The sequence below is a fragment of the Myxine glutinosa genome, chromosome 3, assembly GCF_964187855.1.
Source record: "Myxine glutinosa chromosome 3, kmMyxGlut1.1, whole genome shotgun sequence".
NCBI classification, from domain to species: Eukaryota; Metazoa; Chordata; class Myxini; order Myxiniformes; family Myxinidae; genus Myxine; species Myxine glutinosa.
Genome location: NC_136263.1, coordinates 19,100,458 through 19,122,596, shown reverse-complemented (window position 1 = coordinate 19,122,596; position 22,139 = coordinate 19,100,458). Strand labels below are relative to the sequence as shown.

The window sequence follows — 22,139 nt, the reverse complement described above, 5'->3', positions numbered from 1 at the left end:
TCGGTTCCAGTCACTGGGAATGCAGTGAGTTATGTGACTGAGTGGTGGTACCATCCTAAGATATATTGATTGTCTGCATTTGCTATCATTATTGGTAATGTTCTTCCTGTGTGGTTTTTAATATATTATTGGTTTGTTTCGAACCATTGGTGTGGTTTCCTTATTGATTTCGACACGGAATAATATATTTTTTCTGCCGTGGCTCCTCCCGGGGTTCGGAGGTATACCGAGACCAGGAGGTCAGGGAGGAACACGTCACACTACCCTCAGGAGTGCCAGGAAGCACAATCTCTCCACACTCAAGATTGAACTCTCAAACCTGTCTCCTTCCTCCAAATCCTGGTAGCGTCTGGTCAAATCCGTTTCTGGTGTTTGTTCCCCCTCCATCCCCTCCCTTACCTCAAATGGCTACACATTTGAGACAGCACGTGACAAAGCCGAATGCCTCAACTCTGTGTTTGCCTCAAAATCTTGTGTCCCAAACCCATCTCTCTCTGTTCCCACCTTTCCCAGTCGAACCCAACTGCTCCTGGACTCTGTGTCCTTCTCTCCTGACAAGGTGGAGAAGTTTTTGTCAAACCTCGACTCTGATTCTGCAACTGGACTAGACGGCATCAGCCCACAGGTCCTAAAATCCTGCTCTGCCGCTCTATCTGACCCTCTCTCTGTTCTTTTCACCCTCTCTTTTGCTCAGTCATCTGCCAGCTTCTTGGAAATCAGCAAACATTACCGCTTTACACAAAAAGGTGCAAAAACAGATCCTTGCAACTACAGACCAATCAGCCTGCTCCCAATTATCAGCAAAGTCATGGAATCCATCATTGCTTCGGATATCAAATCCTTCCTCTTTTCCAATGGCTTGATCTCTGATCATCAATTTGGATTCAGACCAGGTCATTCTACTCTGGACATGTTGCTTCTGCTGTCTCCACAATGGATGAAGGTCCTCAATGTCAAACAGGAAATCAGAGCTGTCTCCCTTGACATATCACATGCCTTCGATACGGTCTGGCACCAAGCTCTGCCCACCAAACTCTCCTCCTATGGTATCCATGGAAATCTCCACTCATGGCTTGCGGACTTCCTCTCTGGTCGTAGGCAACGTGTGGCCCTGAAAGGATTTCTCTCATCTCTCTTTCCTGTTCTGGCTGGAGTTCCCCAAGGTAGTGTTCTGGGCCCTGTGCTATTTCTGGTCTTCATCAATGATCTCTCCGACTCTCTGGAAAATCCTCTCTATCTCTTTGCTGATAACTCCACTATCTGCCGCTCCATTCCTTATCCCTCAGATCGGCAGTCTGCAGCCTCCTCACTCGCTGCAGACCTGGACAAAATCACAGACTGTTCAACAAGCAAGTGGAACATGTCTTTCAATCCTGACAAATCCCACACTCTTACTATGTCTCTCCGAAAAGACCGTCTGGAAAACCCTCCCATCTACTTTCTCAACAATCCTCTCCAAGAAGTTCTGTCGCTCAAGCTTTTGGGTCTCACTATCTGCCATGGTCTTTCTTGGGAAAACCACATTTCCAAGCTGGCATTCAAAGCCAGTCGCCGACTGGGCATCCTCCGTCGTGCGAAGTCCTTCCTTGGCACACCTGAGCTCCTCACCACCTACGAGGCTTTCATCCGCAGCTCAATGGAATACTGTTCCCCCCTCTGGGCCAGTGCTACTGTCTCACACCTAGCTCGGCTTCACGCTGTTGAAACCAAAGCTTTCAGAATCATTGGAATCGCCTGTGATGAAGCTAACTCCGAGGGCCTTTCACTCACTCACCGTAGGCAGGTTGGTGGTCTTTCTGTCTTCTACCGACTCCTCTCCGGCCTTGCTCCCCCAGCTCTCTCTGTGCTCTGTCCCCCAAATATTCCTACAGGTCGCACAAGATCTGCCAGCAACCCTCTTATGGTTAAACTACCAAAATCTAGGCTCTCTGCTCACCTGCACTCCTTCATTCCTCTTTTCTCCCGCCTCTGGAACAAACTCCCTCACTCCCTTCAATCCCACTCCTCCCTCCAGGTCTTTAAAACAGCTGTTCACCACCATCTCTTATCTTCCCCCATCCAAAACCTTGATCTTTTCTACCCCCGCTAATTTTCACCCCAGATACACTTTTTTTTGGAAATTCCAACTTATTTCCTGGAAGTCCTTGCAGTGTTGATATGTTTGAAACCTCTACCACCTCCCCCCAAGCCCTCCCCCTCCCAAATTTCTCTCGATGTCCCTGCTCTCAAATGTTGTGTTTGTGTCCTTCCCCCTCTCTCCCCATCTTGTGTTCCGCTCCCTTTATTTTGTGTTTTATGTGTCGGTTGACTTTTTGTGTGATTAATGTTAGCTCTTTCATGAGCCTCGATCTTGTATACCACAAAAAAAAAAAAAAAATTCCCAAAGTAAAGGAGAATCACCTGCTTGAAATCTAATTATTTCTATCAACTTCTAAAAGGTGCCAACAATATTGTCCAGGCCATTTTCGGACTTCTGTGTGGAATGAGCTAAGATTTCGTCATTTTTTCAGCTTTTTTTGTTTTGTTCCACTGAAAACCAAAGAAATACATATGTGGATACCAAAAGATTTTAAAATTTCAACAATTTTCTGGAAGAAATGGTGCATTATTTGAAAAAGGTGCAAGGGTGCCAATATTTTTGGCCACGACAGTAAACTTTACACAAATGGCTGACATTTTGAATCCCCAACCAACCCTCCAGCTCTTTGCTGTACATTTCCCTTCCTCTCCATTTATCACTTCCCAATCTTCTGTGACCATCCCAACTTGCATATGTAATATATAGATACCACTGTAGCAGAGTAATAGCAGTAAAGCAGATGGGTATCTGTACTTAGCAAGACACCCAGACTTTATTCCTCACTCTGTGTCATTATCTTGGCCAATTTAATTCCACAACTCAGATGTTGTTGTTGTCGCTTAACATTTACATTCTTCAACTAACATTCCATCATGTTTTAAAAACTCACCATTCCCTTTCATCTGCAGATGTTCATAATGATCTAATATTGCAGTATTTTACATTCATGTGAAAGAAATTCAAATTGCATGCAATGGAGTTCACCAAAGTGCAAAACAACCGACAGCAAATGCATGCATTGTAATACATCACACAATGTTTGAAATGTGGTAAAGAATGGCAACACTGGATATGAAAACGACCCTTCAATATGGTATGTAAGCACTTTTACATCCAACTTGTACCCTTAAATGTACGAATATTTACATTTATAACACGAACTTCCTTTTCAATCTACCCACCGAACAGCCACCACCCCCACACCTCCAGCAACCACTCCCCAACCCCACTCAGCTACCACTCCTCACTCCCAAACAGCACCATGCCCCACCTCCAAACAGCCACCACTCCTCACCCCCAAACAGCACCATGCCCCACCTCCAAACAGCCACCACTCTTCACCCCCAAAAAGCCACCACTCCCCACCCCAAAAAAACCACTACACTCTGCCCAGCAACAGCCACCCCTCCCCGCCCCAACTCCCGCCACCCCCCTTTCTTTTAGTGATGTTATCTCAATTCATTTTATTCCCAATACTCCAGCTAGCTATACAGTATTTACAGCTCTTCTCTGTCACGACGTAGCCACGCCCATTATGGAGCTACGCCCACTGATTTGCTCAACCCAGAGTCTTGTGAAGTCAGAATTCACCAATCATAGCAGTGTTGGGGAGGTCTAGGATGGGACACAGGCCTACAGAAACACAGATTTAAAATATTTATATACTGTATGTACAAATAAATTAATCAATAAATAAAACAAATTTCTCAATTTGAGAGAAAGTGACGAATAGTTTTGAGACGTGTCAAACCAAACTATCAATGAAGGATCATCAATGAAGTAATAAAGGTTCAAAAAGAACGATACAAAACATTTACATTTCTTTAAAAATCCAAGAGGATGGAAGAAGAAAAAAAATCCACAAGTATCTCAATATTTTTATCACAACAAAAAACCAAGGAAAAAGAGAAATTAATTACCTAGAGACGACACAAACAAAACAAAGTTGGCAAAAATATTCCAAAAGCCACGAGAATTGGAACCATAATGCTACCCTGGTCTGACAAATAAGGGTCTGGTGTTCGAGGACCAGACAAGATCTTGCGCTTGGACTTGGACATATTGTTGTCTGAGTCTAATCGACCATCTGCTTCTCCAGAGCTTTCTCCTAGAGAAATGGGGTTAGGGGCTGGATTGAGGCCAGGAAGTGGGGGCAAAGGAGGGATGTCTGTGGAGGGAAAGAGAGAATGGGGAATAAGTGTGGAAAGAGGACAAAGACAGGAGACAAGAGTTAGATCTAGATGGAATTTCTCTCTTCCAAAATCATGAGCGAAACACATTGTATCAGTCTGTCCAACATACTCCATTTGCACTCTTCCTCTTTTGAAAAAGTTAATCAATCAAAAAACAATTTCATTTGTGTTATGCATTCCTTTTGGAATATATATATATATATATATATATACATACATATATAAAAATAAAAGGCAGTGTCCGTCCGTCCGTCTCCTCAATAACTCCAAAACCATGAAACCTAGCGGCCCCAGACTTTGTATGCATACTGTTACGGATTCGTCACTTCCGTTGTGGTTTTCATCCACTGTAAATATTTCTGTTTCCATGTACTATTATTGTTTTCAAAAGGTTTATTGTTTATGAACTGTTTTCAAAAGGTGAAAAAGTTAGAGTTAAAAGAAACAGGAAACCGGATCGGGAACCGGACGACGACGAAGAGGAAGAAGGAAAAAGAAGGTGGACCGAGTGGAGTCGGACAAGAAGCATAGTTGCTTTGCGGTCTGGAGCGAACGTTGGCGAGCAAGAGTCACGAGTGAACTTTGGGTTTCCCAGGAAAGGGATTCCTGCGACAAAGTGGTTATCGCTGTGACAGATTAACCTGCGTGTCAGGTTTTGCGATCGATTCCGGAGAGAATCATCGTCGGGCCGTTACGTCTCGAGTACGGGCCGTCGGCCATTTTGACTCGCGCGCTTTGGGCGTCGCGCAAGGTTTTCTTTGCTTCATGTCAGCCATTTTCACCGCATTCAGACGTATCTGGTGTGTGTGTGTGCAACGCGGATATTGAAGGTAAATCGGATGTTCGCCGACTGAGCCGTGGAATGTCCATACCTGAGGGTGTGATTTCCCAGTCGCCTGGAGGGCGCCTTTGGATTTCCCAGTCGCCTGGAGGGCGCCTTTGCACAGCTTTGGCAGCAGGACTGTAACTGCCAACCCAAACGGGATTCTGGTCTCGATTGGACATTGATCTGACGATCGCTGGAGCGAATCCACTTTGGTTTGAAGCCGGGAATTAGAGACATTGGGAATCTTCTTCTTTCCGCTCACTTGGAGCACAGTTAGTTACATATTACGAAACTGATGGTACCATCATAGGATATATATATTGATTGTACTTTTGATTACTATTATTGTTGTACTGTTATTCTTGTGTGATCTTAATACAATATTTGTTTGTGAGTAACAATTGGTGTGGCTTCCCCATTGATCTATGACATACAGAATAACACATTTTTCTGCCGTGACTCCTCTCGGGGTTCGGAGGTACACCGTGACCAGGGGGTCGGGGAGGAGCACGTAACAATACACCTGGACCTCCAACAGATTGCAAGGATGAAAACTGGGTGTGTGGGTGTGTTATAATACCCTTTTTGAAGATGATTAACGAGGTGCTCATAAGAAAAACACCCGATGTGGTGGCTTACCAATATGGCGGCCTGCCATCTTGGTCAGCCGACTGCACCTCGCTGGGTTCTTAAGCCGCCATTTTGTTTCAGCCTAACTCAAACGTGCCTTGGAAACATGATCGATTATCATTACATAATTGAAGCATATCAAATTCTGGATTCGGATATGAGGATTGGATGCTGTAAACCAGGGGTGGGGAACCTTTTTCCTGTCAAGGGCCATTTCGATTTTTAGAACATCCTTCGAGGGCCATGCTAAATTATTGAATACATATATCGGACTCACCTAATGCGATGGCTGGAACTGTTTCTCTTTGGCGAGGCGTTTGGTGTCAGGTGGTAGTGATGATGATGCTACTCGCAGCTGGTTTTGCAGGTTTGGGTCCATGGCTGGGGCAACCATGGCTGGGGCTCCATCCGTGGCCAGGCCACTTAACTTGTCAAACTGCAGTTCGAATTTGTTCATAGCCAAAACAACTTGCTCAAACAAATCCTCACCTTTGGTGGTGCCATGCATGGCTTGCAAAGACAGCAACTCCTCCCTCGTATCAAACTCAGCTGTAATCCACCGCACAAAAATGGCTAGTTGGGCGGTGTTTGTTATGTCTCATCGCAGGCCAGAGAGAAAAACTGGAAATCTCTTGCGGTGTCCTTCAGTGTTTTCTCAATATCTTGTGCCATGTCAGTAATCCGATCTGAGACAGTTCATCGAGACAAACTGACACTTTGGAACAATTTTACTTTGGCCGGTGCGAGCAGCTCCGCAGCGGCAACAAGGCACTCCTTCACAAATTCTCCTTCTGAATGCGGCATCAGCTTCTTAGCGATTAGCTCACTCACCACAAAACTAGCATGCGTAGTGTTGTCTCGGTCAGATTATGGTCTTATGAAGACTGCTTGTTGAGCACCAAAACTCCGCCAAAGAACGTTAACTTTATCCAAGCGCATTTGTCCTTTCAACTCGTCCAGTTTAGCATGTTTCGAGCTGTAATGACGCTCGAGGTTGGCCTTTTTCATCACCGAGAGCGCTTCCCGACAAACTAGGCATACTGGCTTGCCTTTTACTTCCACAAATAAATAATCGTTTGCCCATTTCTCTTGGAAAGCGCGACATTCCGCATCTACCTTTCTTTTCTTGTTAGTCGCCATGTTTGCATACACTGAATGAAATGATGACATGAGATCACGCGATCATTTGACTGTCCGGAAGGTCGCATATCGCAGTTACGACTGTTCGGAACTCACTTGACTGTCCGGAAGGTCGCATATCGCAGTTACGATTAATCGCAAATTAGTTTTAATTTGATGGCAATTATTCTGTTAGCGCCAACATATTTTGCCAACGTCAAATAAATGAATAAGTTCTCAAATGTGCCGTCCGAGGCAGCGTCTGCTCGCCACGTTCGGCATTCGTTGACTGTTACAACACGTGAAAGCTCGCTCCTCTCTGATTGGTTGAATCGTTTTTGGCCATAACTTGGTTACCCTTTGTCCGATTAATTTAAAACCTTGAAAAGGAGAGATTACTGGAATTATAGATAGATGAATTGCCTCGCGGGCCGGATCAAACGGTCTCGCGGGCCGTATACGGCCCGGAGGCCGGAGGTTCCCCACCCCATCTGTAAACTAAATAATCTCCAAATCTGGAGTGAAATCTGAAAAGGAGTGAAAACCCATATCTTGCGATTTTATAAGTGTATTTATGCATTTATTTAAGCGGGGTTGTGATTCTCATTCTGGGGTTTTTTTTTTTTTTTTAAATACAACTTAATAATCGTTTTTAACTTAATTCCTACTTCCATGGGAACTGCTCAGAGACACGTTTTTTGAATGAAACGTTTTTAGCAAAGAACACTTTTTTAGTCGTTGGGACTGCTGTTACTGTTCGGGTCAATTCTGAAGTTGGAATTTTGAAGATAGATTCGGATTAAGAGTTTGTGGAGCTTATCGCATCATGGTTTTTAACCTGTGCGGAAATTAAATAAAGGTGTGGACACCACCCGTGAAGTCCGGAGAGTTGTATGGGGGTGGAGTGGAGTGGGGGGGGGGGGGGGGGGAGAGGGGAGGGGTAGGGGGTGGGGGTAAGACCAGTTGCAATTGCTAAACCAGAAAGCATCTGAAAATGAAAAGCCCGTCCACGTCCATTTGTATTCAGGCATCTTATTCTTCTTCCTTATGCTCAAAATAACGAAAATAGTTTTTTAAATTCCAAAATGAAAATTGATGATTTTATGCAGCCTTGACCTCTGAGCTTTAGAGCTAAAAAAAAAAAAAATCTGCTTCTAGCTTTTGATTGGTGAACAAGTTAATTGACCTAATATGTAAATTATTACAATTTCAGGTCAATCACATGAAAATTTATGATTTTATGAGACACTGACCTTTGACCTTTTGACAAAATCATTCATTTGCCTTCTCCATATTCTCATCATGAAGCTTTGGTGTGTGTTCCCAGGTTATGTGTACCCCTCCGTCCTCCCCCTCCCTCCCTCCTCCACCCTACCCCTTCCCCTTCTCCCCTCCCCCCTCCCCTCCCCCTCCCTTTTCCCCCTCCCTTTCCCTTTTCTCCCTCCCACCCCCCTCACCAGAAAAAGCCAGACAGGATGTCTGACATCTTAGTTTTGCCCGTTGTTTTATCTTTTAATTTTCTTCAAGTTGTCCAGTTTTTAGTTTTTTAGTTATATTGTGAGCTGGATCAAGATTGTCCAACGGGATGGAAGATCCAAAAAATAAAAGCAATAAAGGATGTCTTCATTAGGGTTTGTATATTTAGTATTAATAGCAGAAAAGCCAGTCAAAATGACGAGTGACCTTTCTGTATTTTCACATTATTCAGCCTGGAAAACTCGGGCTAAAACTGAAATGAAATTACCTAAAACTGAAATTACGTACAAAAAAAATCAACCTTCATTTGTTAGACAAATTGCTGATCCCTTTATTTGGGTGGTGTATAGGCAATTGACAGCTGCCTCAATCGCTCCTGAAAAAAACAAAAAACCCTGCGTTTATGTGCAGGAAGCAAAAACATCCCTGCTGCTTATAGTTCAAAACACCTCACTGCACTGGAAAACGTGGGGCCAGGAATACTGCACTGTACTATACTGTAAAAGGTGGGGAATTGTAATACCTGCTTCCACCTGGAGGTGGTGCTACACAATACATATTTACATAGAGAATTTTCGTCCACGCCTCCTTCCCCCTCCCCCAAGACCACCAGCAATGATAAAGACACCCATATACACTAATTTGGGTCAGGCTGATCCTATGTTGCAAGTCTGGATGTATTCGTCCCAGAACTGTAGGAGGAGTAGCGTGACAAACACACACCAGTCTGTAAATTATAGTTAGGATAATAGATGATTGTCTAAATATTAGTGTTTTCCATTTCTGCACTGGATGGTCATTCTGCGCTCCATTAATAATCTTCAGACTCAATTATATATCAATTGGTATACCAATTGGTAACATATTACATATTACTCTTTTTGGGGAAGTAAAATTTCCACGATTGTTAAGGATATTTAGCATTTTGGCGAAAACGTTATTCAATAGTACATGTGGGATTTCCCTTTCTCTTACCATCAACAATTCCTCGTATCACAGCGATTGCGCAAACCTTGGGATTGTCATGGTGACCCTGATGAAAATAATAAAAAGTATAAGGAAGAGACATCAAAGAAGAGGAACGAGTCATAAAAAAACAAGAAATTAAAAGCAGAGTGGGAAAGACATGTCATTCAATCATATACAATCCGATATTATCAAATCAAGCATCTTACACCAGTGTGGCATTATTCCTCTATCGGCATTCACTCAGCAAAGAGCACAAATTTTACAAAACAATATCTAAATATTAAACTGTGTGTGTGTGTCTACAAGTGTGTGTCTACCCTCAGGAGTGCCGGGAAGCACTATCTCTCCACACTCAAGATTGAACTCTCAAACCTGTCTCCTTCCTCCAAATCCTGGTGGTGTCTGGTCAAATCCGTTTCTGGTGTTTGTTCCCCCTCCATCCCCTCCCTTACCTCAAATGGCTACACAGTTGACACCGCACGTGACAAAGCCGAATGCCTCAACTCTGTGTTTGCCTCAAAATCTTGTATCCCAAACCCATCTCTCTCGGTTCCCACCTTTCCCAGTCGAACACAACTGCTCCTGGACTCTGTGTCCTTCTCTCCTGACAAAGTGGAGAGGTTTTTGTCAAACCTCGACTCTGATTCTACAACTGGACCAGACGGCATCAGCCCACGGGTCCTAAAATCCTGCTCTGCCGCACTATCTCACCCTCTCTCTGTTCTTTTCGCCCTCTCTTTTGCTCAAGGTCATCTGCCAGCATCTTGGAAATCAGCAAACGTTACCGCTTTACACAAAAAAGGTGCAAAAACAGATCCTAGCAACTACAGACCAATCAGCCTGCTCCAAATTATCAGCAAAGTCAAGGAATCCATCATTGCTTCGGATATCAAATCCTTCCTCTTCTCCAATGGCTTGATCTCTGATCATCAATTTGGATTCAGACCAGGTCATTCTACTCTGGACATGTTGCTTCTGCTGTCAACAATGGATGGAGGTCCTCAATGCCAAACAGGAAATCAGAGCTGTCTCACTTGACATATCACGTGCCTTCGATATGGTCTGGCACCCAGCTCTGCTCACCAAACTCTCCTCCTATGGTATCCATGGAAATCTCCACTCATGGCTTGCGGACTTCCTCTCTGGTCATAGGCAACGTGTGGCCCTGAATGGATTTCTCTCATCTCCCCTTCCTGTTCTGGCTGGAGTTTGTTTGTGGGATTTGTGGTGAATTAACGGGGGTCGAAGAGATCAAGGTTTTGGAAGGGGGAAGATAAGAGATGGTGGTGAACAGTTGTTTTAAAGACCTGGAGGGAGGAGTGGGATTGAAGAGTGAGGGAGTTTGTTCCAGAGGTGGGAGAAAAGAGGAATGAAGGAGTGAAGGTGAGCAGAGAGTCTTGATTTTGGCAGTTTAACCATAAGAGGTTTGCAGGCAGATCTTGTGCGACCTGTAGGAATATTTGCGGGACAGAGCCCAGAGAGAGCTGGGGGGGCAAGGCCAGAGAGGAGTCGGTAGAAGACGGAAAGACCACCAACCTGCCTGCGGTGAGTAAGTGAGAGGCCTTCGGAGTTAGCTTCAGCGCGGGAGATTCCAATGATTCTGAAAGCTTTGGTTTCAACAGCGTGAAGCTGAGCTAGGTGTGAGGCAGGAGCACCAGCCCAGAGGGGAGAGCAGTATTCCATTGAGCTGCGGATGAAATCCTTGTATGTGGTGAGTACATAGTAAGAGTGTGAGATTTGTCAGGATTGAAAGACATGTTCCACTTGTTTGACCAGTCTGTGATTTTGTCCAGGTCTGCAGAGAGTGAGGAGGCTGCAGACTGCCGATCTGAGGGATGAAGAATGGAGCGGCAGAGAGTGGAGTCATCAGCAAAGAGATAGAGAGGATTTTCCAGAGTCAAAATATCTCTATTATATTCTGCTAAGGTGAGTCTGCGTGTGAGGTTCTCTGGCCGTGGGAGTGGCTCCACCCATTCTGGGAGGAGCTTCAAAAACATTTCCACTATTTTGTTTTCCTCGCATTTCTCTGAGGCTTCATAGGCCTCTGTCCATTTTAAGACTGATTCTTCGCGTCTATCATGTGCAAGTACATGGCCTGCAATCCCTAAATAACTTAAATGCAGATGGGACAGCCGACATTACATCCCTACCCGAGGTATTCTGAGATGCAGCACCTGCTGCTGGTACAACACTGGGACAGCGAGTTCATTTGGATTTGACTGCGCATGGAGGGGACTGCACACCATGTCCATGACCTCAAAGGTCACCACACTAACAAATGAGCCAACACATAATGGCGTCTACTGTATTGATATTCAGTACAGCACGTTCCAAATAACACAAATCTATACAAACACAAGTAATTCACTCACCTTCACAAACTCAATAGAGAGGGAACCATGAAAGCTGGAGGCTCCTACGGACAAACTTAACCGTCCATGAGACACCGACAGTGGGACAACCACATCCAGAGCTGTAGCTCGTCCAACTTCCTGGTATATATCCAGGTCCTTGAGCACTGTGTGTCCATTGACTCTGACGTCAAACACCTGAAAAAGAGATTCAAAAGATGAAAGTAGTTCTGCTTTGACGTGTTTGGCATTCCCATCTATTTAATACGTAGCTCATTATGCTGGGGTACAAGGTACAAATCTCATATACCATGTTAATTTGTGTATCTTCACCTGTAAATCTGTCCTTGTAATTCATGTAAAGGTACAGTCTCCTTATACCCCCATACTACATGCATTGTGGGTACAAGCTCTTTTCCATTAACCTTAGACACTTAAAAAATAAGAAAGAATTTTCTTTCCCCCCCTTTGCACTTGATAATTGTTTAAGTGATTTAAGTGACTTAAAATATCATTTAAGTGATAATTGTTTAATTTGCACTTGATAATTTCCCCTCACACGTAGCTCGTCTTCACGCTGTTGAAACCAAAGCTTTCAGAATCATTGGAATCTCCCGCGCTGAAGCTAACTCCAAGGGCCTCTCACTCACTCACCGCAGGCAGGTTGGTGGTCTTTCCGTCTTCTACCGACTCCTCTCTGGCCTTGCCCCCCCAGCTCTCTCTGGGCTCTGTCCAGCAAATATTCCTCCAGGTCGCACAAGATCTGCCTGCAACCCTCTTATGGTTAAACTGCCAAAATCAAGACTCTCTGCTCACCTTCACTCCTTCATTCCTCTTTTCTCCCACCTCTGGAACAAACTCCCTCACTCTCTTCAATCCCACTCCACCCTCCATGTCTTTAAAACAGCTGTTCACCACCATCTCTTATCTTCCCCCATCCAAAACCTTGATCTTTTCTACCCCCGCTAATTTCACCCCAATTCCACTTTTTTGAAATACCAACTTCTGTCCTGGAAGTCCTTGGTGCCCTTGTGTTTTATACTTCTCCCACCCACCCCCCACCCCTTCCCACGCCTCCCCCCCCCCAAGCCCTCTCCCTCCCACACATCTCCCTGCTCTCAAATGTTGTGTGCTCTCAAGTGTTTGTGTGCTTCCCCTTCTCTCCCCATCTTGTCTTCCGCTCCCTCTTTTTATATATTTTGTTTGTCTGGTGGATTTGTTTGTGAAGTAAATGTTAGCTCTTTCACGAGCCTCGATTCAGTATTAAAAAAAAAAAGAAAAAAAAAAGTGTACACGGACCACAAAGTTAATTGGAGTCAAAATTTTGCCGCCGCCATTTTGAAAGTTCGAATTTTCTACTCGTATCAAAAGCTGTGTGGACTGGGAATGATGACCAAGACTCTAGAGGTACGCACACTTGCCTATAAGCAGTCTCGGCTGGGTTTGGATGGAGACCCAGCTATAAACTGTCATCCTGGTGTTTCACAGACAGGGCGATTCATCAAAATGTGTGCCATCCATCGGATGGACGTTGATGTTAAGGATCCCACGGAGAAAAAACTGCTTTGGTAGCGACGGACTGACGGACTGACAATGCGCCATCGCATAAGCTCCCCTGAACTTCGTTCGAGGTGAGCTAAAAACTAGAACGGCACTTAGTAGAGCGTATACCTCCGCCAGGCTGAACAGTTTACGTTTTGTATGTCATCTCAATGATAGGCCAGATCTGCATCCGAACCCGAACCAAAATCGAAATTGTCTCGTTGTCACTGAATCTCATCCACCTTGTTTCATCGGAATCCGTCCACAACTTTTTGAGATATCGTGTGATATATCGTTTTTTGGCCCCATCTGTCAATGGTGAATAATCACGGAACAATAAAAAAAATTCTCATAATTAGTTCCAGATCTATATATTCACCAAAATTGAATGAATTAATCCTCGTCACACACCCGTCCTGTCCTCCAAGATTCGTCCGAAGTAGTCCACAACCTTTTGAGATATCCTGTTCACAAGCATAACCTCTGCTCATGCTCGGTGGTGGAGGTAACCAGAGAGTTCATGAACACCTTACCCCACGCAGTCTTGAGAAGAAAAAAAAAGAACATGGGGCGGTGTGCAAGCAGCAAATTTGATTGGTTGAGATGACGTAAAATTGTTATGGGTTCGGGGGAGTGTGCGGATCCCTCCTACTCGGCAGTAAATAAATCTGGCAGGGTCCCCGCACCAAGGCTCGCGTTATCTTATTGGCCCTCCTAGATGGAGAACCCTGCTATTGACCTCACACCTTGTATCTATTTATTATGTATGGCCGAGCGAAACCATAAGTGGGAGGTCGGCTAAACTAGCACAGCGAATTACTGGGGCACAACTTCCCATCTATCTATTATGTACGTAGTGTCTAACCAATTCATTGGGAAACAGACAACCGAGAAGGAACAGTTTATATAAAATAAAGGCTGCATTTACAATGCAGTGTCACGTCATACGCAAAATAAGTTAACCCCCTCGCACAGAAAGAACCTTTTACACATTTATTTTACACTATACAAAAGAAAGGCGCGGTCTCAATCACTCCGGTGAAATTAGAGAAAGAGAGAGAGAAAGAGTGAGAAGGTTTGGGGTGTCCCTTGCTCACCTGACACTAGTCAGTGGACTCAGGTTGGCCCCAAAGTGGGGGGAAGGCTTTTACACCACCTTATTTAACACGTTACATTAGTTATTTGTGACTGTTTGTGTCCAGGCAGGTAGACAGGGTAAAAAGTTATTTCACTCTCCGTCCATGTGCGATTGGGTCAAATTCAGAGCCAAAGTACTGCTGAACTACAGGTTTGTTTTCCGATTCATGTTCTGATTTGTCTTCAAAATACAACACTCAATTGAAATTAAGTAGTCGCGATGAAAATGAACAGAAAAGACAATTAACATCGATATTGCATTGATGACGAATACACGATAACCGTGACGATGAATACACGAGCGTGTTTTGATGTGTTTTACAGCTTTAAGCCTACCTACAATTGGGCCTACCTACCAATTTACACCTACTACGATTTGGAATGAATTGCCTATTTAGGATTTTATAATGTTTGAGGCTAGACTGCTAACTGTAAATATCTGAAGTAAAATGTGACAATGGAAAACCAGAATGAATGGGTGAATACAACGTCATGAAGTCAGCTGACGTGACTGGAAACGTGACGCCGTAGGTGCGATACGAGCATGGTGGACGATCATTTTGAGCGTCTTTTCGGCCGGATTTACCACTCCTCCACATCCACATTGAAGGCGTGGTTTGGAGGAAGAAGGCGTGGTTTGGAGGAAGAAGGCGTGGTTTGGAGTAAGTAGGTGTGGTTTAGGGGAAGGGGGCAGGGTTTAGGTCGGTCAGGGAGAATGGTTCAAAACGAGGTGCGAACAAGGCTGAGCAGACGCTTGCAACTCCTCGAGAATTCTGCAGCTGGAATGATTAGTCAAAATAACAACACTCGGCGTACATCATCCCCGTTCATCATGTTACAACTTGAACATTCTTGCAATTCTTCTCTGTAGTTCCACCAAAAGAACACCAATTCAGCTCAATTCAGAGTGGTTTTTATTGTGTGAGCAGCAAGCACATCGCCGCTTCCCGGGCCCGCCAACCTGGAAGTGACGTGTACATCTGTATCCGCTTGTTATATGTTGTCGACGGTGAGGTCTAGATGTTGCATCCATCACATCTTCCTACAAGACCGCATAGTTTTGGTGATCGCACGTTTTTGGCGTATGCTCCCAAGATATGGAATTCTCTTCTAGCGAGGATTCAATCTTTATCTTCTACCTGTTTCTCAACTGAAAAGAAAAGCTCACCTTTCAAAATTATCTTTTCTTTAGAATTTTGAACACATCTTTGCTTTACCTAGTCGTTTCCCTTAAGCGTTTTACGGCATAGCCCATAGGGCAATGCTGTCTGGAACAGCGTTTGTCTGTCCGTATGTCCCCACAAACGTACACCAATCAGAGCTGAGGATCTGGTCACATGACAGTGGGGCATGTTTAGTAACCATTATATTTGCATATTTTACTAAAAGGAAATATAATAACCTTCTGTGGAAGGTTTTGGGGTCACAGCAGGTGCCATATGGTAGGTTGGAGGTTTCAGAAATTCCTCCATACAATTGTTATTTTGAAATGCAATCGACATGGACCTTGCTCCCGAATCCGGAAGTTAACAGATGACGATGGTTTGCTGGATTAATATCTCAATACAATCATGATTTAACATTAGTAGTACACCCGCTCACTATGGGAGCGTCAGGAAGGGTCATTCCTCTTTGGGGTATAAAGATTACAGTCGATTAATGGTCGGGTCTCAAGAACATTGGATGTGTGTTCATTTACCAAGTTTCTTGTGGAGATATCACCAAGTGGTTTTAGCATTCGAGCAAGCACTCCATTCAAAACCGTTAAGGAACGGCTGGCTTGGCAAGTGCTAGCTATCTCCTTGGCAAATGAGCACAACCCGGGCTTCCTCCCTTTTAGTTTCATGTTAAACAGCAGGAGCGAGTTTCAAAAGTTCGCTACGAAAAAACACCACATTAGCTGCAGGAAGGGTCATGTTATGAACCCAACTTTTGTGGGGTATATAGAGTATAGTAGATCTTCACTCAGTTCTGCAAGTAAAACTTACCTCACGAATGTCAGGATTCCTCCAAATTTCTTTTAGCGTTATAAACAGCATTAACGACTGTTTAAAAAGCTAATCATACGTGTTTGTGGTTTCTAATATTTTTTACTTGTGGTAGAGGCCATTGGGCCGTTACTCCCACGAAAACGCCATGATAAGTTATTTATAAACGTTGACTCGATGTTTGTTCAAGGAGGGAAAACCCCTTGGGGAGGTGGGATATTATTGGTATTAATATTGTTTTGTAATAACATTAATATTATGCTATTATCGTTAGTTTTGTTATTTGACGCGGCCTTGGAAAAACGCCACGATAAAGCTAACTTAACATGGATATACACCTCAATGTGCAACCCCAATGACGGCAATGGCGGGGAAAACCCGCTCGGGGGAGAAAACCCCCTTGGGGAGGGGGGGAAATGAATGCGCTACAACCTTCATTGTGTAACCCTTGGTCATCCTGTCAAGTTTGGTTGAGATTGGATAAGTAACGACAGAATGTATCGCGGTCAAAAAAATCATCAGACAGACAGACAGACACACACCAAATTGCATATTTTACTGTGATGATACTTTGATATATTAACACTTTCGTATTAATTTGTGATTGGAATAATGAATTTATTTGTTCATCGTTTGCCATTTGCTGGTTTTCTTTCACCCAAATCATTCAGAACCGGCTGTCCCATGCCTGAAGTCCAAAAAATTAATACCTCCGAACAGGCATCTCCACCCAGGTCATCGATGCTCTTCAACTAAATTATCAAACAAGCCTGGCTATGCCGTTATTAGACTACCGGTCTTTACATTGTTAGGTGTGGTGGTCTCTGTTTATCGGTGTTGTAGTCGCCATGCTCTACATTTACACTGCCAAGCATAAACTTCCCGTAGCATGCAGGGCAGTGATTCGTTGCCTATACACCGCCCCAAAAAAGGGAGGCTTCCACGGACCTCAGTTCCGCGGGTCCCTCCTATATATACTAGTGTCTATTAAAGGGATGACGGACCACAAAATATGGTTTCTGAAGAAAAGAACTGAAGGTATCACGTGAGTGAAGAAACACTAGAAAAAGACAACTTGCAGTCTACACAACTGAAATGGAGCAAAGAATGTCTGAGTGCGCAAAACGTCCGCAGATGTTCGTCCAACCTTCTGCTGAGGTTGAGAGAAGTAAACTTCTGCAAACTTGAGCACGATGACGTAGTGGCCATCTCCAAGGATGTCCAATTCGTACATAAATGTGGTGTCTGCCCATCGCTCGGTCTGGTAGAGTATCTGGTCCTCATCAGGAACCCGTCCGATGGACATCTGAAGGCCATAGTCAGATGCTGGAAACAGAGAAAAATTAATTAAATTAAAAAAAAATCTGAGGTGAATATTAGAAAGTTATGAATGGGAAATGGGGAATTGAGATGACATGTGGAGGTGATTGATGCAAAAGGTGAGCTTTATTTGGATGGAGTGAGGTCGGACCGAATTAGAGACTTTGAATGATCTGCGAGAATATGATTTGAAAATGATCTCAGGACAGGTACGTGGTTCACCTGTCCACAATCCAAAACAGCAACAGTAACGGTCACGTGGGTTTGTACAAATTCACTTCAACACCTTTTTTAACCAGTAGCATATGGAAGGGATTAAATATTACAGGGTTAGTTAAATACGGGTTCACATTTTTAAAAAACGGTCGTCAAAGTTTTTAATTTTCAACAAGACGCCTTCCGATTCCCTGCCCGTCCGGCCACACCTGTGCCTGTGATCCCGTCCAACGGGTCTGAATCTGAACTGTACTGGATCCCGTACTGGTCCGTGTGCGTATCTCCCCCTGCATTTATGGCCCACACTGTCCTTTCGGCGAGAGAATCGGCCCAAGAACCCGGAAAGAGCAGCAAGAGCAGCAGAAAGCAAAACGCCATCTGACTGATTCTTCCTCTTCAGGCCTCTTCTTCTTCATCCTCAATCATCTTCACCCAGTCCAGTCACCCCGTCCGTATATATATCGCATGGAATATTTCACAAAACGTGCACTTTATCTTCCGTATGTCGTACCTGTGCTGTGACTGTTTCCTCACCTATTACCTCCACTCCACGTGAGGTTTGGGAAGTAGAGGCCAAACGATGAAGGAATTCGATCCACACAGCGTCGGTGAACAGGGTGGACCCACCGTCTTTCGTCGGTCCCCATTTTCACACTACATTTGCACAAACGTCTCTAACTCTTGCGTCTCGTCGTACGTCGTGATCCTTTGCTTGTTATTGCGATCCATGCGGTGTAGTTGGTAGCGGTTCTGTTGGCGACGCCTGCTGGACGTTTTACAATGAAATCGTAGTTTATTCTGTTTCGATCGATTCCAGCTTTCACGTATTTTTCATAATTAATTTATAATTTTCTCAAAAGGTCAAAGTCACATAAAATCGTCATTTTTTATCCGATTGACCTGAAATGTCAATTTACCATTTGAGTTTCGTCATCACACTTTCACAAACCTTTATTAGTGTAAACGAGCAGAGTACCCACTCCACGTGCGATCTTGTTCCAAGCGGGAAACACATTTTTCTGCCATCGGATATTTTCTGCTGACAACGACTTTGACTTGGATTTCTTGCTGATTTCCTTTGGTAATATTGCTCTTGCTGATTTCTATTCAACTTAGGTGTCCTTGGTTTTTGAAGCATTAGTCAGGTTCACTATGTTAACAAATATAATTTCGTTCAAAATTTTTGGAGATTTAAGCAAAACTATTCACAGCATGGAGAATCCGAAAATCAATGTTGGCATTTGCAGACACCTGCATGGCCGCCATTTTGGATTTTCAAAATGGCCGCCATAAAATACATATTTTGCACTATCTCGGCTTCTCGTCAACCTCGAAACTTAATTAAATATGCTAATCCTATGTTTTCTGGGTCAAGGAATCCAATAAAAGCCTCAAAATAGTGCTCAGGATTATAGCAAAGCAACAAACAAAAAGCAACAAAAGTAATTGAAAACCATTCTTTATATTTGTGATATAACTATTACATAATACATGATATTGCAAGTCCTTTGAAGTTTTCGCCTATAGGTATGGGTTTATAAAGCAAGAAACCAGTCTCATTAGTATCACATTGAACTAAATATGAATACGCATTGCGTAGAGTGAGAGCTTCGTCGACAATGGTCAGTCGATCGAGTACGCAGCCCTCGCAAACATCTGTAGGCCTAGGCCTAGCTAGGATAGATTGTTTGATCTTGGGTTCAGAATTAAAATTCAAATTAATTTTATTGAATGGATAGATTGGGATAGAATGCAGGACTTACCTACTGTAGGCTATATAGTCTAGACTTCGTCGACTGGACCAGGTACGTAGGTCCGACTGGCAGGTAAGCACTGAAATCGGTGCACCTGGCTTAAATGAAGTCGGTGGAGCTGGCAGAAAACTGAAGCCGGTGTAGCTGGTGGAAAAAAGAAGTCGGTGTAGCTGGCATAAATGATGAGCGGTTTCAAATTCAAAATCCGTTCTGTACAGTAATTTTTTGATTTTAATCACCAGGTGAAAATAATTTATCGGTCGCACCAGACCAAAGCAAGATCACGTGAGCAAGATGGCGGATCATGGAAGGGACATTTGAAATGACATGAAATTTTGTTCCCATGTTCCCAATGGGAAAAATTTGAATTTTTTTTTTTGTGAAATTTGAAATGAGTGAAATTTTGAATTGATTTACATATATACACAAAGAATTAAGTTAAGCACCCCCCCCCGTTTTTTTACAACCTCGCACATTACAAGTTTGTTGTCGTCAAAACAGTGTAATATACCCATGATATTGCTATATTTTCTGGAGAAGTGATATTATGGTCACATAAAAACATAACAATCATGCCGTTTTCAATATTTTATTCTGAATAATTTAAGGTGAAATTTTTTGGGAATTTTAGGCATATTTTCACCTCAATTTAAGTATGGAGCTATAGGTCCATCACGGACAGTGTGGATGACGTTTATGTTTTCTAACGTACAGTCATTGTTCTGAGAAGACCTCTAGCGATCTTTGCGTCAATAACGTGTGTAGGACCCACGTGATCGGATCACTGACTCAACCCTACGTCTCATAGACCCTGTAAGCCGTCGTATGCGTTGCTGTGGCAGGTTGTTCCATTCCCGATGTAATGCACGTTCCAATTCATCCAGATTGGCTATTGGAGGGACCATCTTCGCAATTTGTCGTCCCAACATGTCCCAAACGTGCTCGAGGGGGTTCAGGTCAGGACTGTACGCAGGCCAGGGGATGGTTGTCACAGCACCTTGCTCCAGCAAGGCTCGGACACGTCTCGCACGGTGAGGCCTGGCGTTGTCATCCATGAAGATGGGATTGACGCAAAGATCGCTAGAGGTCTTCTCAGAACAATGACTGTACGTTAGAAAACATAAACGTCATCCACACTGTCCGTGATGGACCTATAGCTCCATACTTAAATTGAGGTGAAAATATGCCTAAAATTCCCAAAAAATTTCACCTTAAATTATTCAGAATAAAATATTGAAAACGGCATGATTGTTATGTTTTTATGTGACCATAATATCACTTCTCCAGAAAATATAGCAATATCATGGGTATATTACACTGTTTTGACGACAACAAACTTGTAATGTGCGAGGTTGTAAAAAAACGGGGGGGGTGCTTAACTTAATTCTTTGTGTATACATGCAATTGGCATAGAGGTTCGCTCACAAAGCTCTAAGTCCGATACACAGGATCTACTAGGTCTATACCGTTCAGGAATATGCTTTTACAGATTTTCATCACTGTCCTGAGTGTCATTTTCGCAAAGGTGTCCACGCAAATGCCAACATTAATTTTTGGATTCCTCATGCGCTGAATATTCCAAAAATGTATAGTTTTGCTAATCTGCAAAAATTTTGAATGAAAAAACAGTGAACCTGACTACATCTAGAATTTCCAGAAACAAACAAAAAACCATGAACCATCACCCTCGCTAACACTACCCACAACCAACCCACCTCACTCAGTATCGGAATCTGAGCTCACAATGCACCATTTCTCTATGTACCATCGCCGGCAGGATCGCAGTGAGTTCGCAATGTGACGTCACTGGCAAACTTGAAAATGGACACTGGGGGTTTTTTCAGCACATTGTGATTGGCAAATATAATTTTAAAATTTCCTTCAAATGAGACCTTGATTAATGAGTCAATGGTTTTCAGGGGGGGGGGGGAGGGGGGGAAATAAAATGAAAATTGCGTTTGGGTTCCTCTTTAAGGGTATTTTAGGTCTTCATCGTCTTTTCAGTCTCCGGGGGCTTTGGGATAATTTCGGTCTTCAGGGTATTTTGGGATCTTTTAGGTCCTTTAGGATATTTTTGGCTTTTGGGGTCCATTGGGTATTTTAGGTCCTTAAAGGTCTTCAAGGATCTTTGGGGTCTTCTCGGTTAAGTATTTCAGGTTACAATTGTGGGTGGCGTCAAGTCAGCTGTCCAACCAATGGGTGAAGAGCGGACATACATATATATATATATATATATATATATATATATATATATATATATATATATATATATATATATTGTTACGGGTCGCGGACAAGATGTTATATTGACCGAGCGGTGGTGTATTACCGTGACCTAACAGTTCCCCCGATTCTTCCCCAACTCACCCGATTCACCCCAAACTTTGGCCGTATCGCACCGCAGCTGCCCAATCTGGAAAACTCTAAAACGACCGAATGCAAAGAGGAAAAGGAATAAGACGAGAAGACGGACAGAAGAGTAATTGGATTTATTATTTACACATATAAGTAGGAAGCAAGCAGTCACGTTTATTTACAG

General features: G+C 43.5%; 1 protein-coding gene across 2 annotated transcripts; it reads right to left on the bottom strand.

Annotated features, from left to right (window-relative positions):
* Positions 1-2,805: 2,805 nt before the first annotated feature.
* Positions 2,806-18,580, bottom strand: MLEC (malectin). Of its 2 annotated transcripts, XR_013622785.1 has the most exons (6): positions 18,056-18,580; positions 17,458-17,636; positions 11,665-11,841; positions 9,299-9,356; positions 3,398-4,247; positions 2,806-3,350 (listed from the first exon to the last, which is right to left on the bottom strand). XR_013622785.1 is itself a non-coding variant. In XM_068111292.2 (5 exons), the coding sequence occupies exons 1-5, from the start codon at positions 18,222-18,224 to the stop codon at positions 4,000-4,002; spliced, it is 831 nt and encodes a 276-aa protein (XP_067967393.2). In that variant the 5' UTR covers positions 18,225-18,258; the 3' UTR covers positions 2,806-3,999. The 2 variants fall into 2 exon arrangements, 1 of the variants encoding a protein (XP_067967393.2); XM_068111292.2 differs by having other exon boundaries at positions 2,806-4,247; positions 18,056-18,258.
* Between the last annotated feature and the right edge of the window lie 3,559 nt (positions 18,581-22,139).

What these genes read in the sequence shown, in the direction of transcription:
- MLEC (XM_068111292.2), bottom strand. Translation starts at nt 18,224, where the DNA reads ATGGCGTTTTGCTTTCTGCTGCTCTTGCTGCTCTTTCCGGGTTCTTGG. An exon ending in TCTCTCAACCTCAGCAGAAG is followed by an intron (nt 11,842 to 17,457) that starts GTTGGACGAACA and finishes TCTCTTTTTCAG; the next exon opens with GTGTTTGACGTCAGAGTCAA. An exon ending in TCTCTATTGAGTTTGTGAAG is followed by an intron (nt 9,357 to 11,664) that starts GTGAGTGAATTA and finishes TATTTTCATCAG; the next exon opens with GGTCACCATGACAATCCCAA.